We start from the raw sequence: 21,070 nt of genomic DNA, 5'->3' as shown, positions 1-21,070 counted from the left end.
CCCTCATACCTGCAGGGTAGTAATGGCGCCATCAACCCAGCAGAGGGCACAGGACCCTAGCTGGCCATTCACAATGCCCTATTCTTCTGCACACTCTATCAGTCCAAGGATGGGCAATCACGTCCTTTGTGGGGGCTGATATGAACACTGAAAAAAAGTGAGTCTCTCTCCTTCTGATATCAAATAACCAGTTAGACCCAAATAACCTGTAGCTGCAGTGGCCGCCTTTGTCTCCACCACAGAGAGACTAAAGCAGGAAAGCAGAACTAAGAAAGAATTTTTTTTTTAAAGAGACAGAGATTTGATAACCATCTTGGGACCTCTGGATCCAGCCAGGCCTGAAGCGCCCCCCTCCACCCTTCAGAACTCTCCTTCAGGAGATCCAATAAATGTTCTTTTCTGCTTTAAAGCTGTTTGAACTTCATCTGTCACCTGCAATCAAAAGAGAACTGATGAATAAAAATGTGGGGAAGAGGAAAGTGAAGGTGCTAGATTTCAGAGGTAAATGGTCTTGGATTCGAATCTCAAGGGCAGCTCACTTAAGCGTCATGTGCCTCAGTTTCCCCATCTAGAGAAGAGTGATAATAATAATGGTATCCATTTCATAGAGTCGTTGTGAAGACTAAATGACATAATCCATGGGAATCACTGGGCTGCCTTTTATTCCATGTCTGTCTTTCCCATCGGACCATTGCCCCCCTTGAAGGCAGGATCTTGCTGGTCTCATTCCCAGCCCAAGCTCAGCACCTGGTTCTTCACAGCTGTCAGCACCATCGTGCTAATTAAGGGCACCTGTGGCTCCTGTGCCAGCTGCCCCTGGGCAACCACAAACACTGACGCAATTCCAGCCACATTTTGATATCAAAAAATAAAACCTCAGGGAACTGTACGCCGAAGAAAGTTAATTCGCAGTATTGCTGTGTTTACTCAAATTTCCTGGAAAAGGCTCCCATTGGTTCATGACTGGGGGGAGGAGACCACCAAATGGTGAAGGCCACTGGCCCCCCTCTAACCATTAACCAGCAGGAAAGCTGGCAAACATGACTGAGCAGCAGCCGCCCCGCCGGCTTACTGTACACATGACAGGATCCGGGACAGCAGGACCGAGCCAGCACTTGCAGCCTGAGCCCACTGCAAACCGTGAGTAACAGCTAAGGACTCTCCATCGCCCCCGCCCCTGCCCAGCCTCCAGAACGAAGCCACGACTGTGTCTTGCTCATTTAATTTTTTTTTTTTAATGGGGCATTGAGCATTAGGGCAACCAGCAGTGATAAGAGGCAACCCTGGGGAGGGTTTTTCAGAGTCTGTGGGTTACCCACAGGGGTTTTTATTTCTCCCGGGCTCCTGCCTTGCAGGGACTGACATTGAACTAAGAGCCATTCCCCGCCATCGCATGACGCTCCTAAGCCCAGCCAAACAGCCATAACAGCCTCAGAGATGGAGTCTGAGAGCTGGGATGGATCAGCACAACACAACGCCTCTGCCGGCGACACAGGCAGGAGAGAGCATTGCCCGGCTGACACAGCACAGGCTGTGCATCCTACAGAATCACACACACCTCCTCCCTCAGTGACCTGGGGCAAGGATCCTGCAGATAGAACGGAACTACCAGCATTACACCACATGGTATGAGGTTTAAATGCACAGGGCCTAGGACTGTACCTGGGACTATACCTGGCTTATGGGGGGCATTTGGAAAAACAGAACACAGTGGGTGTTTACTGCGTGTGTGACTTCAAAAATGGGGGACAAGGAGGACACACATGAAATGAAATTCATGGATAATATTGATACTCTGCATTTTTACGTCGCTGGGTACTTTTCAGAGAGCTGGTTCACTCTAGAGAAAGGCAGAACAGCATGGCACAGGCTCCAAAGTCAGACGGCAGGGCTTGGAATTTCAGCTTTTACTCCCTGGGCCTCAGTTTTTTCATCTGTACAATGGGCCCAGGATGACCCATGAAGTGAGGTCACTAAAGAAAGCACTGATAACAGCTGTGACTGATATTCACAAAAGTCTTTTGAGGTGGGTAGAGATTTAATCCCCCATCTGGAGGATTAGCACAGGAGGGGATGAGGCACAAAATCTCAGAGACAGCAGGTAGAGAAGGGAAGGGAAAAGAACTTCTATTGGGCAAGCCCATCTCATTCCAGGTTGTGAACTGCATGGGGTCCTTGCCCAAGAAGGGACCAAAGAGGTGGAGGTGTGGAGGTGGCTAGGGCTGAAGCAAAGATTTCACTACAGTCTGATGGGGGCAGTGACAGAGGAGAAGCACACAGGAGGGCTTCCTGGAGGAGGTGACCCAGGACCTGCGTGCCAAAGGACAAGAAGGCAGTGAGCCAGGCATGACAAGGAGGGGACGGGCTGACAGAGTGTGACCCACATGGGGCAGGACTGGAACAGGCCATCTTTGTCCCCAGCTTCTCAGGCCAGAGCCGGGCTCTGCAAACATTGGGGAATGGAATGACCTCCCTGGCCTGACCCAGGCAGAGGGATGAAAGTCTGATACGTGCTGGGAGGACACCCCAAGACACCCAGTGTTGCTGTGACTGAGACTTCAAGAGGCCAGATTTGAGGCTGGGGGTGGTGCTGTCACCAGGACTGGGCCAACGTCAGTGAGGATCAGCTCCGCCGCAGGCAATGGGAGTCACTGAAAGATTTTCTGCAGGAGAATGGCCCATCCGCTTGATTTGGAAAGATGCCCTAGTTGCAGAGGAAAGAAAGGCTGGCAGGAGGTGAGCAGGAGGAAAGGAGAACAGGTGGGGGCGGGGAGGGGGCAAACGGGAGAGATGCCAAGCCCCGAACTTGGGCTGTGTCTGAGACTGAAGAAGCGAAGACAAACCCAGAAATTAGAAGGTAAATGGGCCAGGCCTGGGGCGGGTATTATTATCAACTCTATTTTATGCCAAGGAAACGGGAAGAGTTTTAAACAGTGCACCCATGTCACCTAGATCATAAATAGCAATGTCTGAGATCCTCATTCGACTTGGTCTGCCACAAAGCCCAGGAAAAAGGAGAACTGTCTGTAAAGCCAGGCGGCTGGGGAGGGAGGGGGCAGGGCGTCAGGGCTGTTATCAAGCCAAGAAGCAAGGAATTTGCTTGTTTTTCTACCACGTGGAGGGAGACAGGCGGGGAGGGTTGGAGGAGGGCTGAGGGAGGTCAGGGGTGTGTTTACAGCCCGCTTTCACGAGTTCTGGGTTTGGAACAGGCCAGGGAAAAGGCCTCGGGGGCGCTCCAGAGCAGACCAGGGTTTCCCACACGCAACGTGCACGCATTCTCCCCGGACTGGTTTTACTGCGGGTTCCCAGCCCCCTCCCAGCATGGCTAGTCCCGTAGGTGGGGTGGTGCAGGGGAATCAGCTTCTCCTATAAGTACCCCTTCTTTATGGGGATACAGGGGGTTCCATAAAGCTCAGAGCTTGGGACCACTGGCCTTGCAGACAGAGTGTCCACTTACTGATTCTGAGCCTGGCTGCAGTTTTTGAATTGCTCTTATCAAACACTTTTCATGTCTTATAATTAATTTTGTATCGTGGTAAGATACACAAAGATTGAGCATTTCAACTAGGTTTAAGTGTACAGTTCTCTGGTATTAAATACATTCACATTGTTGTGAAACCATCACCACTATTCATCTCCAGGACTTTTTCATCATCCCAGACTGAAACTCTACCCATTAAACCCTAACTCCCCGTTTCCCCCTCCCCCCAGCCTCTGTTAACCACTATTCTACTTTCTGTTTCTATGAATTTGACTGCTCTAGGGCTCTCATGTGAGTGGAATCACACAATATTTGTCTTTTGTGACTGGCTTATTTCACTTAGCATAATGTCTTCAGTGTTCATTCATCCATGCTGTAGCATGTATCAGAATTTCATTTTTTTGAAGACTGAATAGTATTCAACCACAGGCATATACCACTGTGAAATACAGAAAAAAATACATACTGATCTCTGCCCCTGGTTCCTGGTGCAGAGCTCCTAAAACCCTTGTCATTTCCTAAGTGATAAGAACATTAGAAGCATCTTTTTTCCTAATATTTGTTTTCTAATATTTGGTCTTTGACCCTGCTTCCTGAGGCAGAGCTCCAAAATCCCTTGGAATTTCCTGGGTGACTGCAGTGTCCTTTGCTCTAATGAGGCAACTCTGGGTGAGCTCCTGGATGACTTCAGGATGGGGGGGGGTGTCACCAGAAAGACCAAGTCATGATTGGAACTTATTTTCTCCCATTCTGTGGGTTTTCTTTTCGTTTTGTTGATGATTTCCTGTGCTATGCAAAAGGTTTTAAGTTTAATTAGGTCCTACTTGTTTATTTTTGTTTTCATTTTCATAGTCTAGGAGGTGGATCAAAGAAGATCTTGCTGCAATTTATGTCAGAGAGGGTTCTGCCCATGTTTTCCTCTAAGAGTTTTATAGTATCCAGCCTTACATTTAGGTCTTTAATCCATTTTGAGTTTATTTTTGTATGGTGTTAGAGAGTGTTCTAATTTCATTCTTTTACATGTAGCTGTCCAGTTTCCCCAGCACCACTTATTGAAGAGACTGTCTTTTCTCCATTGTATATTCTTGCCTCCTTTGTCATAGATTAGTTGACCATAGGTGCATGGGTTTACCTCTGGGCTTTCTATCCTGTTCCACTTTTTTTTTTTTTTCTATTTTTGTGCCAGTACCATACTGTTTTGATGACTGTAGCTTTGTAGTATAGTCTGAAGTCAGGGAGTGTGTACCTCCCACTCCCCCACCCCTATAATTCCTCTTTCCCCTTCCCACTGGTAACCACTAGTTTGTTCTCTGTGAGTCGGCTTTTTTATTATATTCACTAATTTGTTATATTTTTTAGATTCCACATATAAGTGGTATCATACAGTATTTGTCTTTCTCTGACTTATTTCACTTAGCATAATGCTCTCCAAGTTTACAGGATGGATTTTTCTATTTCTGCAAAATACATCATGGGATTTTGATAAGAATTGCATTGAACCTATAGATTTCTTTGGGTAGTTTTGACATCTTACATATTACGTCCTCCAGTCTGTGAACACAGGATGTCTTTCTATTTACTTATATCTTCTTTAATTTCTTTCAGCAACGTTCCCAGTGTACAAGCCTTTAACATCCTTGGTTAACTTAACTCCTAGGTATTTTATTCTTTTTAATTTTATTATAAATGGAATTGTTTCCTTAATTTCTTTTTCAGATTGCTCATTGTTAGTATATGGAAACAGGACTGATTTTTGTGTGTTGATTTTGTATCCCACTTATTTGTTGAATTTATTGGTTCTCATAAGTTTTTTGTTGTCTTTAGGGTTTTCTATGTATAAGATCGTGTTGCCTGTGAACAGAGATAATTTTACTTTTTCCTTTCCAATTTGGATGCATTTTATTTCTTTGGCTTGCCTAATTTCTCTGGCTAGAATTTCCAATACTGTGTTAAATAGAAGAGGCAAAAGCAGGCATCCTGTCTTGTTCTGAATCTGAGATGAAAAGCTTTCAGTCTTTCACCATTGAGTAGGATGTTAGCTGTGGGCTTTTCATATATGGCTTTTATTATGCTGAAGTAGTTTCCTTCTACTCCCAGTTTGTTGAGTGTTTTTAACATGAAAGGGGATGTTGAATTTTGTCAAATGCTTTTACTGCATCAGTTGAGATGATCATATGATTATTTTCCTTCATTCTTTTAATATGGTATTTACATTGATCAAGTTGTGTATGTAGAACCATCCTTGCATTCCAGGAATAAACCCCACTTGGTCATAGTGTAAAATCCTTTTAGTACACTGCTGAATTCTATTTGCTAGCACTTTGTTGAGGATTTTTGCATCAATGTTCATAAGCAATATTTGTCTGTAGTTTTATTTTCTTATGGTGTCTTTGGCTTTGGTATCAGGGCAAAGAATGAGTTAGGAAGTGTTTCCTCCTCTTTAATTTTTTTGAAGGAGTTTGAGGAGAATTTGTGTGACTTCTTCTTTAAATGTTTGGTAGAATTCAAAACTGAAGCCATGTGATCCTGGACTTTTCTTTTTGGGGAGGTTTTCAGTTACTGATTCAATGTCTTTGCTACTTATAGGTCTATTCAGATATTCTATTTCTTTGAGGTTTAATTTTGGTATGTTTTGTGTTTCTATAAATTTTCCATTTCATCTAGGTTATCCAATTTGTTGGTGTGTCATTTTCAATTTTTTCATAGTATTCTCAGAATTTTTTTTTTTTTTTTTTTTTTTTTTTTTTGCGGTACGCGGGCCTCTCACTGCTGTGGCCTCTCCCATTGTGGAGCACAGGCTCCAGACGCGCAGGCTCAGCAGCCGTGGCTCACGAGCCCAGCCGCTCCGCGGCATGTGGGATCCTCCCGGACCGGGGCACGAACCCGTGTCCCCTGCATCGGCAGGCGGACTCTCAACCACTGCGCCACCAGGGAAGCCCCTCTCAGAATTTTTTAAAATTTCTGTAGAATAGGTAGTAATGCCCCTACTTTCATTTCTGATTTTAGTTATTTGAGACTTCTCTCTCTTTTTCTTACTCAGTCTAGCTAAAGGCTTGTCAATTTTGTTAATCTCTTTGAAGATGACATTATATTATATTATATGATGTTATAATTATATCATGTTATATTATTATATTATGTTACCTTACTATATAATACTATATTGATTAGATATATTATATTTTGGTTTCATTGATTTTCTCTCCTTTTTCTATTTTCTATTTATTTGTCTGGGCTTTAATCTTTATTGCTTTCTTTCTTCTGCCAGCTGCACTTTCCTTTGGTGTCTCTTTACATGGAATATCTTTTTCCATCCTTTCACTGTCATATCTGTGCCTTTGGATCTAAAATGAGTCTTCTGTAGTGTACATATAGTTGTTTCTTTTTTTAACCCATTCTGTCAATCTCTGTCTTTAGATTGGAGAATTGTATCCATTTACATTAATTACTCATATGGAGGGACTACTCTCTCAGTTTCCTATTTGTTTTCTGTATGCTTTATAGTTTTTTTGTCCTTTATTTCCTGCATTACTGTCTTCTTTTGTGTTTAGTTGATTTTTTGTAGTGAAACATTTTAATTCCCTTCTCACCTCCTTTCGTGCATACTCTATAACTATTTTCTTTCTGGTTATCATGGAAATTACATTTAACATCCTAAAGTTATAACACTCTCATTTGAATTTATGCCAGATAAACTTTAGTAGCATACAAAAATCGCTCCTATATAACTCCATTCCCACATCCTTTCAGTTAAGTCACAAATTACAGCTTTATTCATTGTGGGTCCCAAAACATATATGAATAATTACTTTTTATGCATTAGTCTTTTAAACCACATAGAAAATAAAAAGTGGAATTACAAACCAAAATCACAATAATACTAGCTTTGATAATTGTTCATATATTTACCTTTAGCAGAGATCTTTATTTCTTCTTACAGATTCTATTTACTTTCTGGGTTCTTTCATTTTAACCAGAAGTACTGCCTTTAGCATTTCTCGTAGGAGAGGTCTAGTGGTAATGGACTCCCTCAGCTTTTGTTTATCGGGGAATGTCTTAATTTCTCCCTCACTTTTGAAGGGCAGTTTTGCCTGCTATAGTATTCTTGGTGGATAATTTTTTTCTTTCAGTAATTTGAATATATCAACTGGGTGGATATTTAACCTTTCTGAGCTTCTACTTCTGCCTACCTGAAATCAAAAGAATCATATATACTTTATTGTTGGTGAGGCAAAATTTTGGAAACTTGGTAGGTATTTGATAAATCATAGCAGGTGTAATTCATGCTTTCAGGTGAGGAAATTGAGGCCCAGAGTCCTGACTTGCCCCAGGTCACACAGCCAATGTGGAAGAAGAAATTGGAGCTCAGGGGGGTCTTAAGTGGGGTCTTCTGCCTACTGCTCACCATGCCCCACTGCCTCGGAGGCCCCACATCATCTAATGAGCATTTCTGATTTTCCAGGGCCTGGCCATCCTGAGCAATGCTGTTCACCCTGTACATCTGTCTCCTCTGGCTGTCTACCAGTGGGCTCTGGACCATCCAGGCTAAGGACCCTGACACCGACATGAGCATGAGGAACCCTCACCGGCACTTGGCTCCAAACAACGTTGACTTTGCCTTTACCCTGTATAAGCACTTAGTGGCCTCAGCTCCAGGCAAGAACGTCTTCATCTCCCCTGTGAGCATCTCCACAGCCTTGGCTATGCTGTCCCTGGGCGCCAGAGGCTGCACACGGGAGCAGCTTCTCCAAGGCCTGGGCTTCAACCTCACTGAGATGTCCGAAGCCGAGATCCACCAGGGCTTCCGGCATCTCCACCACCTCCTCAGGGAGTCAAACACCACCTTGGAAATGACCATGGGCAATGCCATGTTCCTGGACCACAGCCTGGAACTTCTGGAGTCATTCTCAGCAGACACCAAGCACTACTATGAGTTGGAGGCCTTGAATGCAGACTTCCAGGACTGGGCAGGAGCCAGCAGACAAATCAACGAGTATATCAAAAATAAGACGCAAGGGAAAATTGTGGACTTGTTCTCGGAGCAAGATAGCTCAGCCATGCTCATCTTGATCAACTACATCTTCTTTAAAGGTACCCCTCACCCATCCCGTTCTGACAAGGCCCCATCTACTATTGCCAAGGATAGTAAAAGCCATCAAAATTAAGGGTGTGCTCTTGATACTATTAGAAAGGTGAAATTATATCATCCTTACCAAGGATCAAAATGACACCCAGTAGAGCAACTTGCCCAAGCCCTTGCAGGTTGTTTCAAGGCCCAAACATGTAACCACAAACAGTCTGGCTGCCTAGTGGTCTACAAATATTGGCCAAGGTCTGGCTGTGAGTCAGGCACTTGGTCAGAGGCTGGAAATAGAGCCTAGAACCAGACAGACACAGCCGCCACCCTCAGGAACTTCCAGACGGCCCACAACCCTTCCTGCACGCACTTCCCGAGCCAGCTCCAGCCCAGACCCCTCTCAGCCAAACCACAGCCCCACCTCACCGGTTCGGAGCAAAGTTTTCCAAAATGCCTGTCCATAAAAATCACCACGGAGGCTTGTTAAAATTACAGATTCCAGAGCCCACACCAGATCTACTAGAGCAAAACTGATGCAAGAATGTCCTAGAATGTGTACTTTTAACAAGGCCCCCTTCCCCAATCGTTTTGACGAGCAGGTAATTTGGGGATATATTATCCTCCAGAATGAAATCTACAGTCCTTAGTCTACAGCAGGGGTCCTCAACCCAGGGTGATTCCCACCCCCATCCACCCTCAGGGACATTTGGCAATGTCTAGAGACATTGTGAGTTGTAACAACTGGGGGTGGGGTGGGGTGTGCCACTGGCATCTTGTGGGTAGAGGCCAAGGAGAACGCTCAACGTCCTACAATGCACAGAACAGCTTCCCACAGTGACATCTGCTTCCAAATGGCTAGAGTCCCAAGATTGAGAAATCATGTTTCTTCTGCCTTGTCCAGACTCAGGTCTCAACAATTTCCCCTATACAAGTTCCCAATACACAGCAGACATACACACACACACACACACAATATCCAATCACACCAAACTCCTTGCATGTCTTTGAGCATGACTCTCCCCATGGAAGTCTGTATTAGTTCCCTATTGCCACTGTAACAAATTGCAACAAACTTGGTGGCTTAAAACAGCACCAATTTATTACCCTACAATTCTGGAGGTCAGAAGTCCAAAATGGGCCACTCTGGGTTAAAGTCAAGGTGATGCCAGGGTGTGTTCCTTCTGGACTCTCTAGGGGAGGATCTGTTCCCTGCCTTTTCCAGCCTGTAGAAGCTACCTGCATTCCTTGGCTTGAGGCCCCCCCACTTCCCTCTTCAGAGCTAGTAATCGCATTGCACTGACCTCTACTTCCATCACGTCTCCTTTCTGACTCTGACCCTCCTGCCATCCTCTTCTCCTTTTAAGGATGCTTGTGATTGCAGTGGGCCCACCTGGATAATCCAGAAAATTCTCCTCAACTCAGTCAGTTGATTAGCAGCCTTAATTTCCTCTTGCCATGTAACATAACATATTCACAGGTTGCAAGGATTAGGACATCCTTGGGGCGGGGGGGCATTCTGCCTGACACAAGGCCCGTGCCCATTCTGTCCCCTGAGCCCTCCCTCAACTTGTCTGACTGCCTAAAACTTCTACCCACCCTTCAAATCTTGGCTTAAAAGTCACCACCTCCGTGAAGCCTCCCCTGATTCTCTCCAGAATTCAAATCTTTGTCTCTCATACGCATCCTCTGCAGTTTGCCCATACCGAATTTTAATATGCATCTTGTTAGAACGTGTAAACCTGGACCCAAGTGGTTCAATTAAGTAGTCATACACAAAGAAGTGCAGGTAAAACAGCCAAAAAAAAAAAGTATAATATTTAATGTGTCTCTCAACAACATAAAGGTTATCCTATATGCCCATTTCGCTCCTCCCCAGCTCTCACTCAGGGCCCTCCATTAGCCAACTGAACCCCTTCCCTCCCCCAGATCTTTATTACCTGGACAGACTTGGCATCTTGGTGAGCCATCCTCCTGCCTCTTGGTCTTTCTCTGTCTATTCTCCAGCACAAGTCTGGGAACCCACCTGGCAAAGGCCTCCCTTCTTGGATGGTACTGAGGGTGAGAGACCGACCGGCAAAGGCAGCATTTTCTTTTTTCTCCCACTTTATTGAGATATAAATGACTTATCATGGAAGCTTAAGGTATACAATGGGATGACTTGATATATATATATGTATATATATATGGTGAGATGATTACCCAGATAAGGTTAGTTAACACGTCTATCACCTCACAGTTACCTTTGTGTGTTGGGGCCAGGGGGTGAGGATTTTTAATATCTGCTCTCTTAGCAACTTTTAGGTATATGATACAGTATTATTAACTGTAGCACCATGCCGTGCATTAGATTCCCCAGAACCTATTCATCTTATAACTGGAAGTTTGTACCTTTGACCACCTTTACCCACTTCTCCGAACCTCCTACCCCATCATTCTTTTCTCTGTTTCTATAAATTCTGTATTTTTAGATTCCATGTATAAGTGAGGGCATGCAGTATTCGTCTTTCTCTGTCTGCCTTATTTCACATAGCATAATGCCCTCAAGGTTCATCCATGTTGCTGCAAATGACAGGATTCTCTGCTTTTTTGTGGCTTAGTAATATTCCATTTGGGGTGTGTGTGTGTGTGTGTGTGTGTGTGTGTGTATACACACACTGTTCTTTATCCATTCATCTATTGATGGACACCTGATTGTTTCCACATCTTGGCTATTGTGAATAGTGCTGCAATGAACATGGGAGTGCAGATATCTCTTCAGTATAGCGGGTTCACTTCCTTCTGATATATACCCAGAAGTGGGATTGCTGGAGCATATGGTAGCTCTATTTTTAATTTTTTGAGGAACCTCCATACTGTTCTCCATAGTGGCTGCACCAATTTACATTCCCACCAACGGTGCACAAGGGTCCCGTTTTCTTCACATCCTTGCTGCCACTTGTTTTCTCTTTTCTTTTTGATAATAGCCATCCTGATAGGTGTGAAGGGCTATTGTGCTTTCAGTTCGCATTTCCTTGATGATTCGTGACTTCGAGCACCTTTTCTTGTACTTGTTGGCCATTTGTACATCTTCTTTGGAAAAAAAATCTATTCAAGTCCTCTGCCCGTTTTTTAATTTGATTATTTGGGGCTTTTTTTTTTTTTTTTTGCTATTGAGGTCGTATGAGTTCCTTATATATTTTTGGATATTACCCCCTTATCAAATGTATGTTTCGCAAATATTTTCTTCCATCCCATAGGTTGCCTTTTCACTTTATTGATTGTATCCTTTGCTGGGCAGAAGCTTTTTAGTTTGATGTGATCCCACTTGTTAGTTTTTCCCTTTTTGCTTATGCCTTTGGTGTCATATTCAAAAAAAAAAAAAATCATAGCTAAGACTAATATCAAAGAGTTCCTTTTTCCCTACATTTTCTTCTAGGAGTTTTATGGTTTCAGGTCTTGTGTTTAAGTCTTTAACATATTTCAAGTTAGGGGTCCAGTTTCATTCTTTTGCATGTGAATATCCAGTTTTCTCAGCACCATTTATTGAAGAGATTATCTTTTCCCCACTCAGTATTCTTGGTTCCCCTGTCATATCTTAGTTGACTATATATGGGAGGGGTTATATCTAGGCTTTCAGTTCTGTTCCATTGGTCTATGTGTCTGTCCTTATGCCTGTACCATACTGTTTGATTACTATAGCTTTATAATACAGTTTGAAATCAGGAGGTGTGATGCCTCCAACTATGTTCTTTCTCAAGATGGCTTTGGCTATTTAAGATCTTCTGTGGTCCCACACAAAAGGCAGTATTCTTCTTGACCCTGGCGGGCCAAGGAGTCAGGGAATGTTTGCCTGGAAATGTTTCTGGATGCTCCCATGAATTCTCCAGGCCATCTCTCCCACTAGACTATTCACTCTTGTGCATGACATCCTCATCTCTTTGGGAGGTCCAGTGCACTTGCATAGTGCTTGGTAAATGGAAGTAACTCCAAAGTGGTTGCATAGAGGTTCTGGTAACACAGCCTGGGGAGAAGAGCACAGAAAACCCGGAGAGAGAGAGGGCCCTCCTGAGCCTGCAAGGAGCCTGAGCGGGGGCTGGCAGGACAGGGGCTGGCAGGGTGTCATTTGACGCACGGCTTTGCTCTCACGGTTTCTAAGCATTCTCACGACCACAGCGGGGCTGAGTTGATGGGAAACAGTAGTTCCCGGTAATAAAATCAGAGAGGATTTGAACATTTGAACACAGGAACAGACATTGACAGGAGTGTGGGCCGCCTGTTTGTACACAGATTTTCTGTGACCAGGCAAAGCTAATTAACAAGCCCTGTTTAAGCTGAGAGATACTCTGAAATGTTTCCAGCACACCAGGGTAATAGATAGAAATGAAGAATGGTGTGGCTCTCATCACTAAACTTAGGACATGTACAGTATCCCTGGCATGTTCCTTACTTAGTGGACTGTGTTGACAGCTCTTTTTTTGGAGAACATTAGAAATATTGTTAAAAGATTTTCCAGGGACTCATCCTTGCTCTCTCCAATTTCCCTTCATCAATTCTTAGGATTCTCTACCATAAGTTCTCCTAACTCAAGAATTTTCAACAAAAACAATCCCTTAAAGTAGAGGTTAGATCCCATTCTGTATTTGGTTTTCTGCCAAACTGGATATACGTTATACTTGCTTCTAGAAAAGAAATACTCAGTAAAAAGCACACAGCAGACTTCTAAGGATGAAAAACCTAGCACTGAAAAATATTTTATCTACATTTTCTTGGTTGTGAGTTGGACAAGTTAGCCACAAAGCACTCCCCCCTTCAATTCTGAGGACCCCAGACTTCCTTTAGAAGATGGTTTGAGAACCCGCAAATTATCTCACTTGCTGTGAGACAGCCTCAGTCATTAGGGATGGACCAGGCACAGCCCCTGGGTCTCCAGGCTCCACATCCATTGCTCTTTTCCCTACATCCTCTGGCCACTGCCCATGGTCACCCTTAGTAACCCTTCCAGGGGGGTGAGGCTGGCTCAGAACCAAGAGTTCTGGCTGCGTGGTCCAGAGATCCCACAGGCAGAGGGATAGAGAAATGTCTGCCTGTGGCTATGCTCTGGCCACTTTCAGGCAGCCTCAGTTGGGAAACAGTGACCTCACAAGGGCTTCTGGGCTGGAGGCCAAGGGCAGCCAGGACACTCAGGACCTGCTAGACTCAGAGTCCTCGGTCATCTCCAGACCTGGGGAGACTTAACCTAGAGCAGATGAGGCCCTGATGAGACTCAATCCATGTCTAAATATCCAAAGATCTATCACCTATTAGAGGACTCTGGAATAAACTCAAGGGTCAAAGAGGCTCAGTCGGCAGGCATTACAATCAGGCAGGCTTTGGCTTCATCTGAGGAGCAGTTGCCTTCCCTTCAGCGTTGACCAGTAGTGGAAAGTCCCCTCTGTTAGGTAGTGAGTTCCCCATCACAAGGGGAACAAACGATCATGGAACGTGGTGGAGTGGAGTCGAGTCTAGCTGTGGTGGGAGTCTGTCACCTTGAAGGACTCATCTCGCCCTGATTCTGCCTCTGGGAAATGTACTGTGGCCCTCAGGGCCACTCGGGAGGCAAGGAGCCTCCTGCAAGAAAGTGGGTACATTTGACTGGGCAGCCAAACTGCCTGCTGGGCTTCTGTCGCCACACATCAGGGGGTGGGGATGGACTGGATGGTCGGTTCCCCAGCACCACCTCCAGAGCCCTCCAGTCCAGAAGCCACTCCAGGGAGCGGGGCAACAAGGCCAAGTCTGCTTTACTGAATCCTACTCCCAAATCCTAGGGCCAGCATCCTCTGTTCTCTCCCTCTTTCCATTTTTAGAAGTCAGTCTCAGACAACGTGCTAATCCTCAAGCCATCCCAAAGGGTAGAGGGTGGAACAGGCTTTAAACCTCTGGGAATTTCATATCTTAGCAAATTCCAGCAGCTCTGGTGGGGACCTTCCAGGTTGAGGGAGGCCACTGTGTAACTTGCTTGGCGGTCACCCCTGGCCCTCTGCTGCCACCCAAGTTGCGTTTTCCTCCTGCTGTCACAGGCCTGTCTCCTCCCCTCCCCCTCCCCCCTCTTCCCAGGCACGTGGGCACACTCCTTCAACCTGGAAAGCACCAGGGAAGATAACTTCTACGTGAATGAGACGACCACGGTGAAGGTGTCCATGATGTTCCAGTCGAGCACCATCAAGTACCTGAACGACTCGGTGCTCCCCTGCCAGCTGGTACAGCTGGACTACACAGGCAACGAGACCGTCTTCTTTGTCCTCCCGGTCAAGGGGAAGATGGACACGGTCATTGCCATGCTGAGCCGGGACACCATTCAGAGGTGGTCCAAGTCCCTGACCAACAGGTAAGCCCTCCAGCCAGCTGTGTTGATTTCTGCAGTTGGACGTGTTCCCAAAAAGTGGAGCAAGTGGAAAAGGGGTGCACCTGGCCATCCTTCCTCCCCCAGACTCGCCTTCCAGGGCTCATTATTTTCCTATCTGCTGGGTTCTCTGATCTAGAGGTCACACTTATTTATCTTTCTGTCGATTAACACTGAGCTATTGATACTCTGGGGCATTCCACAAAGTGAGGTCCACCTTCCCCAGCAGGTTGATGGCCACCCTCTGTATTATCACATCTTTCATCTTTTTCTTAAGCTGAATTCACCCATCACCCAGCCTGCACTGATCCATTTTATTATATTGCTTACCTGAGACCAAGCACCGCTAAAGATTCCTTGGAGACCATAAAAAGATATAATGAAAGTGACCACCGTATGACCACTGTAATGACCCTGGAACCAACGCAAAGCCTACGAATGGTTAAGTCACTCGGAATCTAATGTTTCTTCCATCAGTCAATCAGTAAATAAGTAAGAAAGTAAGGACATAAGTACGTAATAAACTCATTTTCCCAGGAACCTCTGCGCTAGAGGGGAATCAAAATTATAGTCAAGCTTGTGTCCAGCTCTGGTCCTCACATTGGAGGAGGGAGCAGATGTTCTTGAGAAGACGGTCCTCGCTCTTGGGAGATTAGAGTTCTGTCTGTGAAGGAGCCAACCACCGTGGGAGCTGGGTGGCAGGGTGCAGACTCAAAGGGAAGAGGGCTGTAGGGGAAGGAGCCAGCACTTGGATCTAGAGTCGCTCAGGAAGCCTCGTGGGCCAGGCACCATGTCTGGAATTCATTCATTCATTCATTCATTCAGTATATATACGGAAGCAATTGCTATGTACCATGCACTAGGCCAAGCAGAAGGGATGCACTCTAGAGCAGAAAACGGATTCTGGTGGAATTAATAGTGGTACAATGTCATAAGCTCTGTCAGAGCAAGACAGGGAAGGAGATGCATAATGTGTACAATTTGAGGGAGGGTGGGACGCCGGACTCTAAGCCAGGGGAATGGAGGAGGGGCTGCAGAGCACATTGCCTTCACTTTGAACTGTGCCTTAAGCCTGAGTAGAGGTTCAGTCAGTGGCAACCTCCCCGAGAGTATGCACGGAAGAGGAAATGGCACCGGTCGAGTCGCGGAGGCCATTTGCCAGCTTTTCAGGTCAACCGTCTCACTCCACTTCACTCCCACCCCTCGAAGGGAACCTGTAGTTCAGATACAGTGCCACCAGGTAGTGACAATGCGCCATGATTCAAATTCTGAACCCTAGTGTGTTGAAAATAAGGCGAAGGATACCCCTTCTCTTTACTCCAAAAATAATCTCTTCACTAAAACACTTAAACAACATTAGTCAGTAACACGTACCATTTTCTTCTAGATTTTTTTAAGAAAACATTCAAGGTAAAACTTTGCACCTTTAGACATCACGAGTTCTCTCCTTCATCCCAATGCTGTGGCTTACGGCTCACCTGCACGCTTGCGTGGCCCCTTCTCCCTCCTCACCCCAGCCAGCACCACCACGCCCTTCCCCACCAGGCTCTCCGGTGCATCCAAGCTCAGCATCCTTCAGGGCCCAGATGACACCCCCCCCGCCCCCCCACCGCCCCCACCCCCCAGCAGCCTCTGGGTCCCACTCACAGGGCGCTCTCGCAACAGCCTCTCTCTCCATCCCCTTGCTTCGCGTCACCTTGCGGCGGCCCGCGCAGGTCGTGGGGCAGCTCTCTGAGTTGGGACGATGGGGCTCCGAGTTACCTAGTCCTGGTTTCTTCACGGTCTTGCTGCTTCCCAGCGGTGTGACTTTGGGGAAATTCCTCAGCTTTTTTTTGAGTTTCAGTCTCTCAATCTGGAAGTTAAAGATGATGACTCCAGTTTGTAAGGCTGTGTGTGCCTGCGCGGATTAGATGAGATAAAGGAGGTCAGGAAGGGCAGCCAAATGCTGGGTATGGATCGGCCTCCCTTACCTTCTGTTGCCATTTCCCATCTAGAGAAGTCACACGTCCCACTGGCCTTGGATTCCTCCTCACTTCCCCCGGGTTGCCAGCTTCCAGACCGCCCCAGAGCAGCTTGTGCTCAAGTACAGAGGTCTCATGCCTTCCCTCCGCCCTCTGGAGAGCCGGGGCCCTATCACTGACTTCAGGGTTCAGGCATCTTCTCTCTCCCTTGCTGTGTAGATGAGGACTAGCACAGAGAGGGACAGGACTTGGCTAAAGCCACACAGCATTAGCGGCATGGCTGGGGCCAGGACCCCTGCTCCCAGCTGCACGTTCCCTCCACTCCTCCACTTCTGCCAGGGGGTGCTTGGGGGACCACAGGACTTCTTGTTTTTTTCTTTTTTTTCATTGAAGTATAGTTGATTTACAATACTGTGTTAGTTTCAGGTGTGCAGCAGAGTGATTCTGTTACCTATATATCCTTTTTCCATTCTTTTCCATTACAGGTTATCACAAGATAATGAACACAGTTCCCTGTGCTTGTCCCCCATACATCCTTGCTGTTTATCTATTTTATGTATGGTAGTGTGTATCTGTCAATCCCATACTCCTACTTTATCCCTCCCGCCTCTTCCCTTTGGTAGCTATGTTCGTTTTCTGTGTCTGTGTGTCTCTTTCTGTCTTGTAAATGAGTTCATTTGTATTATTTTTTAGATTCCACATATGTGATATCATATAACATTTGTCTTTCACTGTCTGACTTACTGCACTTAGCGTGATATTCTCTAGGTCCAAGCATATTGCTGCAAATGGCATTATTTCATTCTTTTTTATGGCTGAGTAATATTCCATTGGGTGTAATTTATATATATATATATATATATATATATATATATATATATACCACATCTTCTTTATCCATTCCTCTGTTGATGGACACTTAGGCTGCTTCCATGTCTTGGCTATTGTAAATAGTGCTGCTGTGAACATTGGGGTGCATGTATCTTTTTTGAATTAGAGTTTTCATCTTTTCTGGATGTATGCCCAGGAGTGGGATTGCTGGATCATACGGTAACTCTATTTTTAGTTTTTTAAGGAACCTCCATACTGTTTTCCATAGTGGCTGCACCAATTTACATTCCCACCAAGAGTGTAGGAGGGTTCCCTTCTCTCCACACCCTCTCCAGCATTTATTATTTGTAGACTCTTTAATGATGGCCATTCTGACTGGGGTAAGGTGATACCTCATTGTAGTTTTGACTTGCATTTCTCTAATAATCAGTGATGCTGAGCATCTTTTCACGTACCTCTTGGCCATTTGTATGTCTTCTTTGGAGAAATGTCTATTTAGGTCTTCTCCCCATTTTTTGATTGGGTTGTTTAGTTTTTTGATATTGAGTTGTTTGACCTGTTTGTATATTTTGGAAATTAAGCCCTTGTCGGTAGCATCATTTGCAAATATTTTCTCCCAGTCTGTAGGTTGTTGTTTTGTTTTGTTTATGGTTTTAAACACTGTGCAAAAGCTTATAAGTTTGATTCAGTTCCATTTGTTTATTTTTGCTTTTATTTCTTTTGCCCACAAGGACTTCTTTAGGTATTCTTTGCTTCAGTGTCTGGTAGTTTAACTGGATCAGGTGGAATCAGCTCAAAGAGCGAGCTGAGAAGAAAGACCCAGAGAGGAAGATGCCTGTGTGATGGAGGGAGAGGCAGATCCTGCTTCTTGTTCTGTTCCTTCCCCTGTCCCGAAAGAGCAGGTCTGGCTGGGAGGCAGGGTCTGGAGGGATCACAGGGGAAACGGGAATCTGGCTGGCCGGGCCCAGCCCTGGGAAAGTCTAACCCCATCTGCTTACCCCGAGCAGCCTGGTGGACCTGTACATCCCGAAGGTCTCCATTTCCGGAGGCTACGACCTCGGGGGCATCATGGGGGACATGGGCATTGCAGACTTGCTCAACGACCGGACACATTTCTCAGGCATCACCCAAGAGGCCCTGCCGAAGGTGTCAAAGGTAGGGGTCTCTAGAGCCCATCCTTCTTCCCCCCCCAAATTCACAATACAAGTAATAATAAGCAACATGGAGCCCATTCATGAATAGGCTTCTAGGCCCCAGGCTGAGAGGTCTTGTCCAAGCCCCTAGTTTTACAACAGGCTAAATGAAAGCTCAGCAAGAACTTGATGTCCCCAAGGTCACACAGGAAGCTAGTGACAAGAGAGCACCACAGCTCAGGCATGCACCGTTCTGCCAGGCCACACAGAGGGGGCACTGTGGAAGACAAGTCATCATGGCAGGGCTGTGAGCAGCCCCCAGGCAAAAGGAAACGTCTGCGTGAGATCACACTGAATGTTCTATCCAATGATGTTCTTTATCTCCATCCTTCAGCTTTATGTTCTGTTATTCATTCATTCAGAAAATATTTACTGAACATGTTCTATGTGCCCCAAACTGTGCTAGACACTGGGTATGCCTCAGACGTGGCCCTGCCCTCACAGGATCTTACAGTCCTGTGGGTGACAAAACAGGAGAGGGAACAGGAGGAAGCTGTGGTGGCAGCAGCCCCCTCCCTCGTGCACACAGACTTTGACCATCACGATGTCGGCACACAGTATGTGCTCAATAAAATGCCTGTGTGTGAACTCAGTCAAACAGCTACCTCCTTACGAGGTGGGTGTTACCCTAGTTTCTCAGGTCACAGAGCTAGTAAATAGCCTGACATTTGACTCAAAACCTCATATTCCCAAAACACACTGCAGGGGTTCCTAGCCCAGCTGAGCTTCTCCCTAGCCTATTTACAGAGCACTCTGAGCCTCTGATTCCCTGCTGCTCCATCAGTGAGAGTCCTGTCCCGTAGGTGTTGTTATTTAGTCAGCCAGTTCTGATCTTTCCAATGCTTTTGATGCAACCTACTCAAGCGTTTTACTGACTTGAGAATATCTTCTAATTTTGATCATAACAAAGGATGTTTCAGCAGGCAAAGATGAGCCTTTTCCCTACAGAGTGGGCACAAGCATTTTGCATAAGTTGAACCCTCTCAATTACTGGCAGAGTGGAGAGGGAGCGAGGTGTCCCTCCACCAGCCCAGGACCCGGTGAGGGGCGCCCGATATGGATGCTGAAGTCCAGTTTCAGCCCCAAGTCCCTTGCTCTCCATGGGTCGGCTCCAGCTGCCCACTCTCTAGGGAGGAGGTCTAAGTGTGGCCTGGGTTCCAGAGGTGGACAGACCCCAGCGCTAGTCCTGGGGCTGCCACGTAGATGAGGAGCCAGCAAGTGACCTTCTCTGAGCCTCAGCTTCGCCATCCAGAAAACTGAGGGTGGGAAGGAGTCGAAGCCAAGAGGCTCGGAAAGCTCCGCCCACGCGGCTGGTGTTCATCCTCCACGCTCTGTCCGTTCCCACCAGGTGGTCCATAAGGCCACGCTGCAACTGGATGAGAGGGGCTTGGAGTCAGCCGCCCGCACCCAGGTCCACCGGAACTCGGCGCCCGAGCCTCTCACAATCCGCTTCGACCGGCCCTTCGTTGTCATGATCTTCGACGACTTCACGTGGAGCAGCCTCTTCCTGGGCAAGGTTGTGAATCCGACCTAAGGGGACGCCCCCTGGAGCCACAGAGCGTCTGACTCGGGCACCAGGGACCCCACAGAAAGGAGTGAGAGGTTCCCCCCAATCCTCCCCTGGTTCCCCTCTGGTAATAAATTACTGTCGTTGCGACTCGTGACAAGTGTGGTTGAAGGGGAAGAGTGGGACGATTGATAAAACTTGAATAACATCAATATAATATTGTACCAGTATAATTTTCTAGTTTTGGTCATTGTCCTAGGGTTATGTGATGTATGGAAGCACAGTGAAAGGTATATGGAAGCACTATGATTTTTGTAAATTTTTGTAAGTTTGAAATTATTTCCAAGTAAGAACTTGAAAAGAAGGAATCACACAAGCCAAAACACAACAGAAGAACACACACACACACACACACACACACACAACAGAAAGATGTTTTTAAAGTGCTAGGATGGAAATGTCATATCTTTCAAAAAGCAAAAAAACAAATAAAAGATTCCTTCAAAAATGAAGGCAAAATAAAGTTTGGTTTTTTTTTTCAGACAAACAAGAGATGGGGAGGCTTATCATCTTCACTAAAGACTTTTTTAAAGTAGTTCTTTATGGAGAAACAAGATGATTCTAGATGGACACACAAAAGAATGAAGAGCACTGGAAAGAGT

General features: G+C 45.9%; 1 protein-coding gene across 3 annotated transcripts; it reads left to right on the top strand.

Annotated features, from left to right (window-relative positions):
• The first annotated feature begins 1,012 nt into the window (after positions 1–1,012).
• SERPINA6 (serpin family A member 6) lies at positions 1,013–20,780 on the top strand. 3 transcript variants are annotated; one of them, XM_032622647.1, is made up of 5 exons: positions 1,013–1,140; positions 7,944–8,572; positions 14,631–14,901; positions 18,716–18,863; positions 20,250–20,780. In XM_032622647.1, exons 2-5 carry the CDS (start codon positions 7,963–7,965, stop codon positions 20,433–20,435), a joined length of 1,215 nt encoding a protein of 404 aa, XP_032478538.1. In that variant the 5' UTR covers positions 1,013–1,140; positions 7,944–7,962; the 3' UTR covers positions 20,436–20,780. The 3 variants fall into 3 exon arrangements, with proteins under 3 accessions (XP_032478538.1, XP_032478539.1, XP_032478540.1); XM_032622648.1 differs by lacking the exon at positions 1,013–1,140 and adding an exon at positions 2,677–2,736; XM_032622649.1 differs by lacking the exon at positions 1,013–1,140 and adding an exon at positions 2,802–2,857.
• Positions 20,781–21,070: the final 290 nt, after the last annotated feature.

Source organism: Phocoena sinus, chromosome 2 (genome assembly GCF_008692025.1).
Source record: "Phocoena sinus isolate mPhoSin1 chromosome 2, mPhoSin1.pri, whole genome shotgun sequence".
NCBI classification, from domain to species: domain Eukaryota; kingdom Metazoa; phylum Chordata; class Mammalia; order Artiodactyla; family Phocoenidae; genus Phocoena; species Phocoena sinus.
Note: the sequence above shows the minus strand (reverse complement) of the source record. Positions and strands in the feature narration are given on the sequence as shown.

What these genes read in the sequence shown, in the direction of transcription:
- SERPINA6 (XM_032622647.1), top strand. Translation starts at nt 7,963, where the DNA reads ATGCTGTTCACCCTGTACATCTGTCTCCTCTGGCTGTCTACCAGTGGG. An exon ending in TCCAAGTCCCTGACCAACAG is followed by an intron (nt 14,902 to 18,715) that starts GTAAGCCCTCCA and finishes TACCCCGAGCAG; the next exon opens with CCTGGTGGACCTGTACATCC. An exon ending in CCCTGCCGAAGGTGTCAAAG is followed by an intron (nt 18,864 to 20,249) that starts GTAGGGGTCTCT and finishes CGTTCCCACCAG; the next exon opens with GTGGTCCATAAGGCCACGCT.